This window comes from Pinus tabuliformis, chromosome 7 (genome assembly GCF_031772625.1).
Source record: "Pinus tabuliformis cultivar Carrire ecotype Pingquan chromosome 7, CPIR1, whole genome shotgun sequence".
In the NCBI taxonomy this organism is placed as follows: domain Eukaryota; kingdom Viridiplantae; phylum Streptophyta; class Pinopsida; order Pinales; family Pinaceae; genus Pinus; species Pinus tabuliformis.
This window is the reverse complement of record NC_142293.1, coordinates 1,961,027,955-1,961,045,076: the sequence shown is the minus strand read 5'-3', so window position 1 is coordinate 1,961,045,076 and position 17,122 is coordinate 1,961,027,955. Positions and strand designations below refer to the sequence as shown.

At 35.7% G+C, this 17,122-nt stretch overlaps 1 protein-coding gene across 1 annotated transcript; it reads right to left on the bottom strand.

Moving 5' to 3' along the window:
* Positions 1 to 7,025: 7,025 nt before the first annotated feature.
* On the bottom strand, positions 7,026 to 16,638 carry LOC149256309 (cold-responsive protein kinase 1-like). Its single transcript, XM_089455308.1, has 7 exons — positions 15,807 to 16,638; positions 15,565 to 15,702; positions 15,314 to 15,453; positions 8,411 to 8,609; positions 8,055 to 8,304; positions 7,466 to 7,610; positions 7,026 to 7,367 (listed from the first exon to the last, which is right to left on the bottom strand). The coding sequence occupies exons 1-7, from the start codon at positions 16,591 to 16,593 to the stop codon at positions 7,026 to 7,028; spliced, it is 2,001 nt and encodes a 666-aa protein (XP_089311434.1). The 5' UTR covers positions 16,594 to 16,638.
* Positions 16,639 to 17,122: the final 484 nt, after the last annotated feature.

Below are 17,122 nucleotides of genomic sequence, written 5' to 3'. Positions count from 1 at the left end.
ATAGACACAAAAATAAATAAATGGATGTGGTGATGTAAGAGATGTGACAAGGGTTGGATATCTTTAGTTCAATGTGACAAGGCTCAAAGAGTAGACCCCCCTCTTGCTAAGTGATATTTTTTGGTATATTTGGCTAATGGGCTTTCACTCAAGGGCTAGGCTCCCCCACCATTTAGGTCTTGACCCTTGTTAACTCATAAATTCTTGTAGGCCCCCTGACCGTCGAGAAATCTTGAATCTTACTAACTCATAAATTCTTGTAGGCTACCCCACCTTGAGAAGTCTCAACTCTTGCTAGCTCCCCCACCTTCTATAAGTCTTGGCTCTTACTAACTCATAAATTCTTGTAGGCTCCCCACCCTAGAGAAGTTTGGGATCTTGCTAAGCCATAAATTCCCAATATATCTCGCTTATTCATTGTTGGATATACTCTTGGTGTTATAGTGGCAGTGACGAGGTTTAATCTTGGGCCTTGTAGAGATTACTCCAACTAATTAATTTCTAGATTCACCATGGTATTATAAAATTAAATAAAATAAAAAATTGAAAATTTTGCTTTCATTCAATCATATAATAATTATAATAATTATAATATTTTAAATTATATAATATTCATACAAATATTAAAAAAAAATAGGGTATCGTTTAAGGATAGAAATATTATGTCATTGGTGTCTATCCTTGTTTGAAAACTTGTCAATATAGAATGTAAGTGAATAGTCAATTAAAAATCATGTAATTTAATCATTAAATTGAGAAATTTCGGGTAAATATTATCCATTTAATAGTGTGTGTGTGTGTGTGTGTGTGTGTATATATATATATATATATATATTTTAAAAAAAGTATTTTTGTAAAAAATCACATTCAGTCGACCCATTTTGAACCATCCAGTGTAGCTTATCATCACAATTAATATGGAAAGTTGGTACTAACATCATATTATGTGATGAAAAAATAGGGAAAAGATTGATCCTTAATAATTAGAATATAAAAATAAAAAGTAAAAAATGTTATAATAATTTTTAATTAAATATTGATGTAACATTTATAAACATAAACATAAATAAAAATTAATAATTAATAATAAACAAATAATAAATTAAGAAAATAATATAAATAAAAAATAGATGATGATGATGGTTAACATCCACTAAGACCAAACTTTGGTCTATTGGACTTAAAGAAACAAATTATTTAGTTTGATTTAAGATTTTATTCCTATGCTCAAAAAGCTTGGAGAGAAGCCTCCCGAGCTCACTATAATTTTGACATCGTAAAAGGCTAGGAAGGTCAGTATTGTGACAGAGCTTATGAAACTTAGATCTAATGTGGTTGTACGCAGGGCACTCTAAGAGGAAGTGGTTTTCATCCTCGATGTTCCTATTCTCACAGAGATGACAAATCCTTTCCATCCATGGTGTTTTAGGAACTGTCCAACAACCTGTTTCACTATGGAGCTCATGAGAGTTTGTTCTACTCTTCGCTAGATTAATTTTCTTCTTTGAGCTAGTTAAAACAGAGAGATACTTTTGATCTTCTAGGGTGGGGTTGATGACCTTCTTATAATAACTTAATTTTCTTTTAGCTGCTAAATCTTTCTCACACCACATTTTTTCTTTGAACTTACAAGTAATAATATTTTTAATGTTATTAATGTTTTGCAATGCATCATTCTCGTTGATCTCCCAATGGTTTAACCAGGCCCTCGTGTCTTTATACCATCTCCCTTTATACAGCGAAATAATAAATTTTGACATCTTAAACGACCACGAGCTTGACTCTGGTCATAGGCCTTTACTTATAACTCTCAATTTTGTCATGCATAGAGATCCCATAGAAAATAATCCTTATAGCCAAAAGAACTTAATAATTGATAGAAATAAAAATGATCTTTTTCTAAATGAATTAAAAACTAATTTGCTTCCTTTATCTAGTATAGACAACATAGAAGACCTCTATCATAATTTTACTACAACCCTCTCATATTCTATTAACAAGTTCTCAATTGAAGTTTCAAATAATAAAAGGAATAGCAAAACCAACCCATGGTATGACAAAGATTGTAAAAATGCGAGGAGAGCAATTAAGGAAGTTGTTGATGAATCTCTTAAAATAGGCAAGATAAAAATATACAAAGCCCTAACTAAAAGGCAAAAGAGGCAGTGCATTTGTAAAAGACAAGAGCATCTCTTACACATCTCTAAGGTAGCTCCTAAGAAATTTTGGAGGCAGATTCTGAATAGGAAAACTAAAGATAATAATAAAATTTCTTTACACGATTGGAATTCCTATCTTAAAAAGCTTTATGAATCTCCAAATTTCATGGATAACTTTGAAACCTTGCTCACAATGAAAGAAGTTTTCTCATTAGAAGACATTGATTTTGGGGTTAATCGCCTGGAAAATGGGAAAGCTAAGGACATTGAAGGTTACCAGGCAGAAATCTTAAAAATTGGAGGTCCTGTCCTCATCCCCCACATCCACAAGCTTTTCAATCAAGCAGTCAAGAAAGGGTTCCTTAAACCATAGACTGAGAGCCTCATTATCCCTATTTTTAAAAGTGGGGATACAAATAACCCCTCTAATTATTAGACAATTATGATCAGCCCTCTCTTAGCAAAGTTATATGGTATTATTTTGGAAAAGAAGTTGAGCATATGGCTTGAAAGTGAAGGTAAGTAGGCTAAAGGCCAAGTCGGTTTTAGAAGGCATCACTCAACAATAGACCACCTCGTTACACTTAGGATCATTGTGGAAGAATGTCGTAATGATAAATCCAACCTCTTTTGTTGCTTTGTGGACTTTAGAAAGGCTTTTGATACAATTCCTAGAAACAACCTTTGGAATAGATTAGAAGAGTTAAAGGTTCCTTTCGAGTTGAGAGCTGCCGCTATAAGCTTATATGAGAAAGTAATTGCCAAGCTAAAAAGAAAAGAGGGGTGGTCGAAAGATATTAAATGCAATATCAGAGTTAAACAAGGTTGCCCCCCTCTCCCCTAACCTATTTGGCATTTACATCAACAAGCTTGAAGGTTATTTAGAGGAAGCAGGATGTGCTGGCACAATCTTAGCTGGGATAGTCATCCTCCTTCTTCTCTATGCTGACGATATTGTTCTTCTCGCAAGGTGCCCATCTGATCTTGATAAGCAACTTAGGCTTCTTAAGGATTTCTGCTCTACCATGGGTATGACTGTTAACACTGACAAAACAAAAGTTATGATTATCAAATCCAAGAAGGACACTTATGCTAATTTTATGTATGATAATAATAACTTGGAGGAAGTGTATTCTTACAAGTACCTAGGAATTGATATTCATCACAAGCTCAACTGGAACTATAGCAATGAGAAAAGGATTAATGGGGGGTGGAAAGCTTATTTTGGTCTTGAAAATAATTGTAAACCGACAAACCTCGTAATGTGGGATAAAAAGAAGTTCCTTTTTGAAACTTTAGTCACTCTTGTTATCTTATATGGATGTGAGATCTGGGGTTGCAGCATCTCTAGAGAATCCTGGAGAAAGATTGAGCAAATCCAGAAGTGTTTTATAACGTATAACCTAAAAATTAAAATCAATACACCCTATCCTATTCTCCTTATGGAAGTAGGTATTTCCCCTATCGAGAGCCTAGCAATGACTAGACTTCTAGTGTACAATCACAAACTCAATAACATAGGAGATCATAGACTTCCTAAGCTAGCTTTAAAATCCAGCCAAAACCACCTAAGGCATAAGCGGGGGTGGTATAAAGACATGAGGGCCTAGTTAAACCATTGGGAGATCAATGAGAATGATGCATTGAAAAACATTAATAACATTAAAAATATTATTACTTCTAAGTTCAAAGAAACAATGTGGTGTGAGAAAGATATAGCAGCTAAAAGAAAATTAAGTTATTATCAGAAGGTCATCAACCCCACCCTAGAAGATCAAAAGTATCTCTCTGTTTTAACTAGCTCAAAGAAGAAAATTAATCTAGCGAAGATTAGAACGAACTCTCATGAGCTCCATAGTGAAACAGGTCGTTGGACAGTGCCTAAAACACCATGGATGGAAAGGATCTACCATCTTTGTGAGAATAGGAACATCGAGGATGAAAACCACTTCCTCTTAGAGTGCCCCACGTATAACCACATTAGATCTCAGTTTCATAATCTCTTTCACAATCCTGACTTTCCTAGCCTTTCGCGATGTCAAAATTATAGTGACATCGGGAGGCTTCTCTCCAAGGTTGTTGAGCATAGAAATAAAATCTTAAATCAAACTAAATAATTTGTTTCTTTAGGTCCAATAGACCAAAGTTTGGTCTCGGTGAACGTTAACCATCATCATCATCATCAATATAATTTTGAAATTAAAATTAAAAGATTTATTTTATTCCCTGTAATTATAATTAATAAACTTTTAATATTTATATTTTATTTTATGAAGAAATTATAAATTACATTTTTCAATTTGATGACGTTAATAGATTGAAATAATAATATCTTACATGATAGAGGTCTACTTTTATTATCCCTCCTCGCATGTTATAACGCATTTGTTTATGCGTTACTCATTAATTAGCCCTTGTTTAATTTAAAAATCAAATGAAAATACATAATGTTAATTTTCAAAAATTAAATTAATTTGTTTTTTAAAATTTATTTGTTTAAAATTTGATTGGTTTATGAGGTTTTATTTTTATTTTACAATAATGTGATTTAAGTTCATACAATACTGAGATGTCATAGCAATACTGAGAATTATATTCAATATTTGGTGAGCATATCATCAGATTAATTTGAGGGGAGATTTTCAATATTAATGGCATGAGCCATGTGTTTTCACGTCATTCATTATTTTTAATTTAATTTAGTTTATAATATAATCCATTATAAATATTTTTCTTTTAATGTCTTTCGATTAATCTAGCAACACATTTATATTTTTTAAATAATGTTTTATTATTATTATTATTTAATAAAGTAGGTTGGCATTGAATTAATTTTGGAAATAAATTAATTTTAGTTTTGACATTAATTTTTTTTATTTTTATTTTTTATTAATAATTTAATTTATTTATATGAATTAGTTTACATTTAACATTGTAATGTTTCTTGTAATATATGCCATGTCACTCATGAACTGTCAGCCATGTTAATTCATGTGTTATTACAATTACATATACTATTCATATGATCTGAGGAATAACCTATCAACTAATATCAAGGAAACATATTCCACCTATATTTACATATAGGAAAAAAATTAGAGGAGATCATCAACTTTTTAAAACTAATGATGTATATTGTTATAACTTACCTAGTGAATATTGATTGAAGTCTTGCAACTAAAGTCTTAACACAATCAATGACCTATAACATAATTTTTCTAGTTGTTTATAAGAAATAGTTTAATTTCAAGGAATTTTGGTGGTTTTAGATGTAAATGTTTTGTTTCGCTGTCATCAATGAATATTTATTTTTAGTATATTCAATTTTATAGGTTTTCTACAAATTTGAATTTCATCTTTTTTTATTAAAATAAATTTATGTTAATATAGTTTTAATAATAATATTATATTTTTATACACATATAACTTTATACATTAATTATATATACATATATCAATATATTTCTAATTTTTTACTTTTTCTTTTTAATAAATATTGATTTAAATAAATTTATATTTAACAAAATCCCAATTAATGTAGGTATCATATATTATTTATACTTCTATGATATGGTGTGTTCCTTGTCTTGTTTCTCAACTTATAATTAAGTTAAGTGAATTGAGACTTATTTCTATATAGGCTTATGGCTTATATGCTTATGGCCTTGTGTAAAAATAGTTGCGAATATAGAATAATAAATAAATTAATAGTTGTGAATATTGAGATAATTTTGATGGATTGGGCAATGCTAGTAGCATATTATGCCCAAATCTTATTGAACAATTAAATAACAACAAAAGCAACCGGCCAATGAAAACATTTAATGTAAAAAGCATTGAATAACTTCAAGATTGTAGGGCCATAAGAATACCATTTCATCTACATCTATGACATAGTCCACTCCATGACACATTCTTTGGAAATATGGGTCAATTTCACACTAAATTAATCAATCTACCCCATTCACTCATACTCAATAAATTGAACGGCACAATGGACTACATGATAGCTTTTACAATAATCAATCTACCCCATTCACTCATACTCAATAACTTCAATGGTACAATGGACTACAGGATAGATTTTATGTGTAGAATGTTCCAATTTTACACACAATAGTCAATTATTTTTTTCTCTTTTTGTTTTGGACAATAATTTGCTATACATATACCTACTTATTAATTGAGAGAAAATTCAAAATTGAAATATCTCAATATTATCTAAATACTTCTTCATTCAAGTAAAAAATAATGTTATTTAAAAATAATTTATTTTACTCTAACATTTTTTTATTTTACATTTTAAATTTATTGGTTCAATTCTTTTCCAGTTATTTTTGGACATAACTATAATGTAGCACACCACTCATTTTAAACTTAAAAGATAATTATTTTAATTAAGTTATATTTATATAAAAAAAGAGAGAAAGTGAAAGAAAGCTAGCTAACTAACCTTGTTAATTAAGATTTATTTATTTTATTTTAGCTAAGCTAGCAAGCCTTTTATTTATTTTATTTTCGCCAATCTAGCAAGCCTTGTCAATTGAGATTTTTTTTTTTCGCCTTTCTCAACTGATGGAAATAAGCAAAGAGCTAGCTTAATCGGTATGCGATGAAAATCCACCATTTCCCATGACCAAATCCTCTACGCTTAATTTTCTTTCAATAACGAACAATCTCATTATGTCATTTATGAATAGCAGCAATAATAAGTATACTCATTTCCTGTGGACAAATAGAAATTTTAGCACCTAAACGTTGGCTGATTTTCAACTCCGATCCAGGGTGCCTGACGAAGGATCAGCAGTTGCAGAATGGGTATCGGAATGTGTGTTGGAAGAAATTACTGTACTGCAAGATGCTTTGTCAGGTAGCAGTTGCAGAATGGATATCAGAATGTGTGTCAGAAGAAATTGCTGTGCTGCTAGATGGTTTGTCAGGAACAAAAACTGTAGAACGTTGAAGTTGGTGAGATTTGTTCACATTCTCCACATCTATGGAAACAGGCCTTGTCGGTGAGGAAAGATGTTCTACCTCACTGGTCAGCATGGACACTACGAGTGACATTGAAGGCCGCAACGTTGCAGCTCCTTGAGTGCACAGAAGACCAAGTTTAATCACTTTCATCACTTCCTCACCCAAATAACTTCCCTCCAATATGGGATCCATAACTTCTAATGCTCTGTCCTCCTTATACAGTCTCCATGTCTGATAATTGACCAATATGCACAAATCATAAAACGTTAATCAGCAGAAATCAGTTTACAAAATTTCTACTTTAGATATTAGATCCACATTAGCCATACTTCTTCCGGGAGAAACATCATGTGTTGGGGCAAACTCTGATTCTTTCTTCCGCTGATAATCTCAAGAAAAAGTACTCCAAAACTGAATACATCTGCTTTTTCTGTCAGCTGTCCGCACAAGGCGTACTCAGGCGCCATGTAACCACTGCACAATGCCATCTATAATGAAATCAAAATATCTTGACCTTTTAAGGAATTTAGACTTCTGTGATCCATAACATTGTCTAGATAATCTTCGGCAAAATCACATGATCAATCTTTTGTCGATGCCTTCTGTGATCCATAACATTGTCTAGATAATCTTCGGCAAAATCACATGATCAATCTTTTGTTGAAACGCGTCAACAAAAGATTGATCATGTGATTTTGCCGAAGATTATCTAGACAATATCTTGACCTTCTTAAAATTATATGATGCTTTCTCAAATATGTGAATTGTAGTTGGTTCATATCCCGCAATTTATTAAATAAAGTTGGGGACATCAAGACTTTGAAATGTAAAGAGAATTCTTACAAAGTTCCTGCAATTCTAGTGCTATTAAATATAGTTGGGGACATGAAGAGATTGAAATGTAAAGAGAATTCTTACAAAGTTCCAGCAATTCTAGTGCTAACGTGGCTCTGATCTTCTCCAAAGAGTCTGGCTAGACCAAAATCTGCTATTTTGGGTTTGTATTTTTTATCAAGTAAAATATTGCTTGCTTTAATATCTCTATGGATGATCCGAATGTCAGATTCCTCATGAAGATAGGCCAGCCCACGTGCAGTTCCAACTATGATTTCATACCTATCGCTCCAGTCAAGTAAATGGCATTTTGTTCTATTTGCAATGATTACATGACAGGAAGTGAAAACGTTGGCAAGCTACCTTCAAATACTCGAACAAATCCAGGATCCATGAAGCGATTAAGTAGTAAAAGAGAGAGAAGCTACCGAATAGAATCTTGTCCAGGCTGCTGTTATGGAGGTATTCGTAAACTAGTAGCCTTTCTGAGCTTTTAACGCAGCAGCCAAGCAATTTCACTAGATGCTTGTGCTGAACACGACTGACAAGATTAGCTTCATTCAGAAATTTAGTGTCTCCTTGCCTTGAATCTATATTCAGCCGTTTAATTGCAACCTCTCTTGCATCAGGTAGAACCCCCTACAGCAGATCATGTTGGGGATTTTTCTGAGAAAATCCCAAAAACACATAAAAACTAAAACTCAACACACAGAGACAGTGCTCTGTTTCCTTCACTCCAGGATCTTTTGTGCACAGGGAAGCTTAAATTTTTTTTTTTACAGAGGAACAGAGTATTTCACCACCATAAAAACATTTCCATTCATTAAAATATATGCTTGATACATATTCATCCTCTTTGCTGAGAGGGATTCACCACAAAAAATACATTCAACAAAAAAATTTACTCTGTCTCCACATGAGAATTTACTCTGCTGGGTAAAACTCTCATTTACATTCACTGCTGTGAAAACATATTACTTACTGGTGTAAAACCTTCTTTTACATACTGCTGTAAAAACAAAATTTACACAGGCTTACAAAACCATGTGCGCTCCTCTCTTTGTCTTTATGCATTGCTGTGCAAAAACATTGTTGTGTAAAAACTTCAATTTCGTTACTTTACATCAAGGAAAAATTACCCACGCCTCTGTTCCTTTTTTTTCACACTGCTATGTGTTTTTCATTACACATCCAATGAACAACACACGAGCATATATATTTGGCTCGTTTTTAAAAAAACATAATACATTAACATACTATACTACCATGGTTTTTTTTATTACATATGGTCAACGCTCCATAAAAAATATAACACGTTCTTTATGAATATTAATATATGCCGTATGAAAAACTTAAATATTTTACCAACGCGTATGACATTGCAATTGATAGCAGGTATGGTCAACCAGAACTTAGTTTTACTCCACGCAACATAGTTAATGTTTGCCGTATGCAGGTTTGAGCAATCAACGGACAAAAACGCTGGAGACAATCGAACGGCGGACAGAGATATCGGGAGGCATTATATGGCTGAGCGATAGCACCCGAGAATGTCAGACTTGCTTACGTATGGGGTGAGCCACGCGTCTGCACCAAATTCTCTCGGGCTCAAATATACGGAAAATCCCTTTGCCGGAAAGTGGCCCGAGAACTCTCAGGCGGGTTTGGTGAACGATTTCTGGCGATATAACTCTGCGTTGAAATTACACATTCAACACTCCCCTTTAATTTCAACTGCTGGGCATTTGGTCATACCGAGACACTTCCTCAAAAATTCAAAGCTTTTCTGATCCAGTGGCTTTGTCAAGATGTCTGCTACCTGTTCTTGGGTCCTGCAATGTTCTAGGACTATTTCTCCATTGTTCACCAATTCTCTGATGTAGTGAAACCTTGTATCAATGTGTTTCGTTCTCTTATGAAACACTGAATTCTTTGACAATGCAATGGTTGAGCTATTGTCACAAAAAATCATTGTCGCCTTTGTCTGCTCTTGGCCTAAGCTTCTCAACATTCTTCTCATCCACACTGCTTGACATGCTGCTGCTGTAGCTGCCACATATTCAGCCTCTGCTGTAGACAATGCTACAATGGACTGCTTCTTAGAAGCCCATGAAATGGCTCCTGAACCCATATGAAAAACATAACCGGAAGTGCTTTTCCGATCATCTACACTTCCAGCCCAATCACTATCAGTGTATCCAACCAAATCTGAATGTTCTGAGACATTATATAAAATTCCAAACATTTTGGTACCTTTGACATACCTTAAAATTCTTTTTGCTGCCTGCCAATGTGCCTCCTTTGGCCTCTCCATGAATCTGGAAATTAAACTAACAGCATACATAATATCAGGCCTAGTTGCTGTTAAATACATAAGGCTGCCAACAATACTCTTATACAAACTAGGATCAAAATCCTTGCTGCTGTCCTCTCTGCTGAGTTTTAATCCCATTACTGTGGGAGTGATCGCTGCCTTGCATTCTTGCATGTTAAATCTGCTCAATACTTGATTTACATATCTAGCTTGTGAGATAAAAATTCCTTTTTCATTTTGATCTACTTCTATGCCTAAGAAGTATCTCAAGAAACCCATGTCAGTCATTTCAAATTCATCTTTCATGACTGATTTAAAATTTTCAATGAGCTAATCATCATTACCTGTGAAAATAACATCATCAACATATAAGACAACAATTAAAATTTTACCATCTTTTTCTTTGATGTAGACGGTGGGTTCTCCTTCACACTTGTCGAATTCATTATCCAATAGATATGAATCTATCCTGCTGTACCATGCTCTTGGTGCTTGCTTCAGACCATAAAGAGCTTTCTTCAATTTGCACACTTTGTGCTCTTCACCTTTCTTCTCATAGCCGAGAGGCTGTTCAATGTACACCTCTTCTTTTAACACTCCATTTAGGAATGCTGACTTCACGTCCATTTGGTAGACTTTCCATTTGTTTTGAGCTGCTATAGACAGCACTGCTCTCACGGTTTCCATTCTTGCAACCGGTGCGAAAGTCTCCTCATAATCTCTCCCATACTGTTGCTTGTATCCTTTGACAACCAGCCTTGCCTTGTGTCTTTCTATCTTGCCTTCAGCATTGCTCTTGGTCTTGTAGACCCATTTGACTCCAATGACTTCTTTGCCTTTTGGTAGCTCAACCAAATCCCATGTCTTGTTTCTCTCTATGGCATTCATCTCTTCATCCATAGCTTCTATCCATTTCCTATCTTTAATTGCATCCTCGAAATGAATAGGATCATCAACATGACAATACAAGGCAAATAAGGAATTCATTCCGTCATCATAAATGTCACTTAGATTTCTAAATTTCTTACCTCTTTCACTTGGTGTGCAAGTGCTTGAAGATGCACTTGAATTTCCTCCTTGTGGTGTGCTTGGAGAAACACTCTCATTTATCCTCAATGGTGTCCCTTGTTGTCCTTGTGTTGGCGCTGCTGTTTGGGGATCCATTTCAGCCACCTCCTCATCATCTTCATCATGAGACAAACAGTTCTTGACATTCACTGTTTTCTCTATGCTTCCATCCCAAGCTTCCTCTTCAATGAATTGAACATCTCTGCTGACAAAAAACTTCTTGGTGGATGGGATATACAACCTGTAGGCTTTGGATTCCTCACTGTATCCAATGAAAAGACATTTCTCCCCTTTGCTGTCCAACTTCCTCCTTAGCTGATCTGGAATGTGGGCATAGGCCACACATCCAAAAACTCTCATGTGGGTGACTCCTTGCTTTCTCCCACTCCATGCTTCTTCCGGCACTTTGTTCAACACTGCTTTTGTAGGACACCTGTTCAGAATATACACTGCACAATTTACAGCTTTAGCCCAATAATCATTTGGCAAATGCTTTGCCTTCAACATGCTCCTCGCCATATCCATGATGGTCCTGTTCTTCCTTTCAGCAACTCCATTTTGCTGTGGGGTGTACCTAGCTGTAAACTGTTTATGAATTCCATTTTCTCTACAAAATCTTAGGAATTCCTTGGAGATATACTCACCTCCTCTATCAGTTCTCAAAACTTTTATATATAGCCCGCTTTGGTTTTCCACAAATGCCTTGAAATTTTGGAATTTCTCAAACACTTCACTTTTGTTTTTAAGGAAATATACCCAAGTTTTTCTTGTAAAATCATCAATGAATGTTAGGAAATATTGGCTGCCTGCTAATGATGGAGCTTGCATTGGTCCACATAAATCTGAGTGGATGATCTCTAAGGGTGCCTTTGCCCTTATGCTTTTCCCTGATGGAAAACTTTCTCTATGTTGTTTTCCCAATATGCAGCCTTCACAAAGGCTGTCCGGTTTCTCTATCAATGGTAATCCTTTCACCATTCCTTTTCTGCTTAACAAGTTTAGACCTCCAAAATTGAGATGTCCGAATCTCAAGTGCCACAACCAATTTTCATCCTTTGGCACGCTTTGGAAAGCCTCTTGGGTAACTGCTGCAATTACATTTTTGTTTTTCAAATCTGCCCTGATTCTAAGAGGGAACATCCTGTTCCTTGTCATTTTTACTTCAGCAATGCATCTTTTGCTGGGTGCTATATCCATGATGGTGCATACATCATTTTTAAAGAAGACATTGTACCCCTTATGGACAAGCTGTCCAATACTCAAGAGGTTACATCTCATTCCGGGGACATAGTAGACATCTGCTATGGTTTTCTTTTCTCCTTGCTTTGTAAATATTTTTACCTCCCCTTTTCCCATAACAGAAATTTTGCTATCAGTTCCTAGTGTGACTTCTGATTTCACATTTTTATCTAGGGCAGAAAAGAAGGCTATGTTTCTTGTCATATGGTTGCTGCAACCTGAGTCTAAAAACCATATGTCCTCACTGTTTGTTTCAGCCATGTTACATGCTAACAACACATTATTTTGACTGTTGTTTTCCCTAGTGACATTTGCATTTTCTCTATTGTTCATATCATGCTGCTTCTTCCTACATTCACTGGCATAATGCCCATATTTTTTACAATAATAACATTGGACATTGGATTTTTCATACCTTTGTCCTTGAGCATGATGTTGTCCTCTTTGTTGGCTGCTGCCTTGGCCTTGGTTCTGATTTGGATTGCTGCCTCTTCCTTGTGCATTTGATGGGCTGTTCCTTCCACCTCTGTTCTGGCTTCTGCCTCTTCCTCTCTTGTTTCCTCTGCCTTGACCTCTTCCTCTTCCAAAGGACATCTGGGTCTTGAAGGCTTGCTCAAGAGATGAGTTTTCATTCCTACTCAACCTCTGCTCATGTGTTATCAGTGATGCATGTATCTCATCAACTGAATAGTTTGAGAGATCCTTTGTCTCTTCAATGGTGGTGACTATGGCATCAAACCTTGAGGGTAAGACCCTCAATATTTTCTCCACAATCCTTCTATCTTCAATGGTTTCTCCACGAGTTCTCATTTGTGTGATTACACCAATCACATGAGTGAAGAATGAGTCAATGTTATCTGACTCCTTCATGTTCAAGTTCTCAAAATCCTTTCTCAGCAATTGTAGTTTTGCTGTCTTCACTCTCTCCATGCCTTGATAGGCTGTCTTGAGGGTTTGCCATGCTTCATTTGCTGTCTTAGCTGCTGCTAACCTTGGAAACACACTCTGGTCTACTGCTAGATACAACAACATACGGGCTTTTGAATCCTTCTTCCTATTGCTCTTCAGCTGATCTCTCTCTCCCTGAGTTAATGCATTGAACTCATTTTCATCTGCTGGTTCTTCAAACCCAGATTCAACTATTTCCCATAAATCTTGAGAGGCAAACAGGGTTGTCATGGTTATTGCCCAATAGTCATAGTTTTTCCCATTAAACTGTGGGAGCTGGGTGTTAAACATACCCATACCAGTGCTTGTGCTGGCCATTCCTTGCATTCTGATCTATGCCTCTAAATCCTTGACTGTATGTTTAAAACAACTCACTGCTTCTTCAGCAACACATAAAAAAAAACTTTTTGGAATACCTGAGTCCTTTGCCTCAGACTTTACTTTGCTGGAGAAGATCTCCACTGCTGCAACAAAAGACTCCTCCTTTCAGCTTCTTGAACACTTTCAAAGAGCGTAAGCCTGCTCTGATACCACTGTTGGGGATTTTTCTGAGAAAATCCCAAAAACACATAAAAACTAAAACTCAACACACAGAGACAGTGCTCTGTTTCCTTCACTCCAGGATCTTTTGTGCACAGGGAAGCTTAAAATTTTTTTTTACAGAGTAACAGTTGATACATATTCATCCTCTTTGCTGAGAGGGATTCACAACAAAAAAATACATTCAACAAAAAAATTTACTCTGTCTCCACATGAGAAATACATTCAACAAAAAAATTTACTCTGTCTCCACATGAGAATTTACTCTGCTGGGTAAAACTCTCATTTACATTCACTACTGTGAAAACAACATTCAACAAAAAAATTTACTCTGTCTCCACATGAGAATTTACTCTGCTGGGTAAAACTCTCATTTACATTCACTGTTGTGAAAACATATTACTTACTGGTGTAAAACCTTCTTTTACATACTGCTGTAAAAACAAAATTTACACAAGCTTACAAAACCATGTTCGCTCCTCTCTCTGTCTTTATGCATTGCTGTGCAAAAACATTGTTGTGTAAAAACTTCAGTTTCGTTACTTTACATCAAGGAAAAATTACCCACACCTCTGTTCCTTTTTTTTCACACTGCTATGTGTTTTTTATTACACATCCAATGAACAACACACGAGCATATATATTTGGCTCGTTTTTAAAAAAACACAATACATTAACATACTATACTACGGTGGTTTTTTTTATTACATATGGTCAACGCTCCATAAAAAATATAACACGTTCTTTATGAATATTAATATATGCCGTATGAAAAACTTAAATATTTTAGCAAAGCGTATGACATTGCAATTGATAGCAGGTATGGTCAGCCAGAACTTAGTTTTACTCCACGCAACATAGTTAATGTTTGCGGTATGCAGGTTTGAGCAATCAACGGATAAAAACGCTGGAGACAATCGAACCGCGGACAGAGATATCGGGAGGTATTATATGGCTGAGTGATAGCACCCGAGAATGTCAGACTTGTCTACGTATGGGTGAGCCACGCGTCTACACCAAATTCTCTCGGGTTCAAATATACGGAAAATCCCTTTAACGGAAAGTGGCCCGAAAACTCTCAGGCGGGTTTGGTGAACGATTTCTGGCGATATAACTCTGCGTTGAAATTACACATTCAACAGATCAATGAACTTCAAAAAATTTTCTATTTTTCATGGAACCTGCAGTTTCCAAAAATCTAATTTGACAGAAAGCAATGATATTAAGCCCTCACTTTAAATACGGATCCAAAACCTCCTTCGCCAAGCTTGTTTTCTTCATTAAAATTGGACGCAGCCTCTTTCAGTATGTCGTACTTGAATATAAGTTCAGGATTAGCTACACTAGGCGATAAGTCAATTTCTCCTCCTTCCCCTGAGAAAACATTAACAAGGCATCTATTTATTTTGCGGTAAAGAAATAGTTTATAAGTTCACAAGACACGAGTATATCAAGCGCACACTAATGGTTTAGCAATTCCAGAACCTCCGCTTCGAGAAATGCGTTTCCAAGGGTTTCGACGAGAGAAAAAGTTCCACTTCCAAAGGCTTATGAATGTCACTAATCCGACCGTAGCTGCTAGTACGCCCGCAATTATCCCGACCAAGTTAGATCTTTTGCTTCCTGCAAATTCACACTTTAAGGCTTAGTAAATTGGTTATTTTATTTTAGAGAATGAACAAAATCACCATACCACTTATCATTGCAAACTGTGTGAAAGAAGATACCGTATACGGGAGGACTTTCCTTTGGCGGCGGCGGGAGGGGCGGCGACGGCATGATAGAAGTATTAAAAAAGCTGTAACTCTCGTAACGCAAAAGGCAGTACATACTTAAGTAGCGTCCTCCAAGAGCTCCAGTTCTGCATCCCTCGGATAAAATCGACGGACCGGCAGCTAGGCACGATTGGCAGTTTGTTGGCGACACATAATTCCAACATTGGGCTAGGCCGTAGATTTCCGGCACATCTGCATAATCTGTTTCGTATTTCTCTGTAGCAAAAAATGTTTGTTTCGGCACAATTTTTTTTAGAAGTTTTGACAGAGCCTCCAGCGTAATATTTGCGAAGCGATCTGGCTGATTGCTTACAATGTTGTTACAAATTGTCGGGAACACATACTTCTCATCATAATCGTTGTAAAAACTATGAATGTCGTAACGTAAGAAGCAGGCGTCTTTATAAATGAATCCAGAAGTGGTGTGGCATTCCTTTACAAGGATTTCTTTCGCCATAGAAGCGCAGGCTTTGCAGTCGGAGGAATTTAAATCTCCTCTGCACTGGATAAACCCATAAACAGCGCTATTGCTGTTTTGCCGCTCAACACTTGAGGTATTGAATCCGCTGGTAGAAGCATTCCCCGACAATGATTCCAAAACCTGGATTACATTACGTTGGAAGTCGCTACCATCTATATATTCGGGGTTCCAACAGGTAGGTTGAGCTAGTAATAGGTGCAGGCGCGTCCATACAGTGACGATAAGCAACATGCGCCCGTGTATTGTTTTCATCTCCATTGGCGTCTCAAGACAGAGCTCGACGCTCTCCACTCCAACTTCTATTTTCTAATTTGATGAGGGGAGCTGCACCAACGATCATAAGGCTCTGCGTGATTTATTATTTTTCTAACCCTTTGTTCCCGCTTACGTAGATACACTGAATCTGCCGTTCATTTTACAAGTCTGAGGGCGTGGAATTAGTCTACCATTTACTACACACAATGAAAATTCAAGCATGAGAAACTTGGATGGAATGGGCTCCTACATTGAACTGTGAAAAAGAAAATTCAAACTGTGGAAAACTTGCATGGTTGTGATTGTGATGTTTAAAATAGTTTAGTTTGCTTTTACCGATTATGCAATTGGAAATTAGCAAAAAATAGTTTGATTTTGACCGATTATGAAATTGGAAATTAGTAAGAAACTTCTGAGTTTGATTAGGGGAGCTGCACCAATGATCATAACGCTCTGCGTGATTTATTATTTTTCTAACCCTTTGTTCCAGCTTACGTAGATCTGAATCTGCACTTCTGATAAATATGTCCGT

Excerpts from the sequence above, each read along its gene's own strand:
- LOC149256309 (XM_089455308.1), bottom strand. The coding sequence starts at position 16,593 with ATGGAGATGAAAACAATACACGGGCGCATGTTGCTTATCGTCACTGTA. Across the intron at positions 8,610-15,313 it reads GTTTTGGATCCGTATTTAAA|GGGGTTCTACCTGATGCAAG; the intron begins GTGAGGGCTTAA and ends GATCTGCTGTAG. Across the intron at positions 8,305-8,410 it reads CCATAACAGCAGCCTGGACA|ATGTAATCATTGCAAATAGA; the intron begins AGATTCTATTCG and ends TCACTTCCTGTC.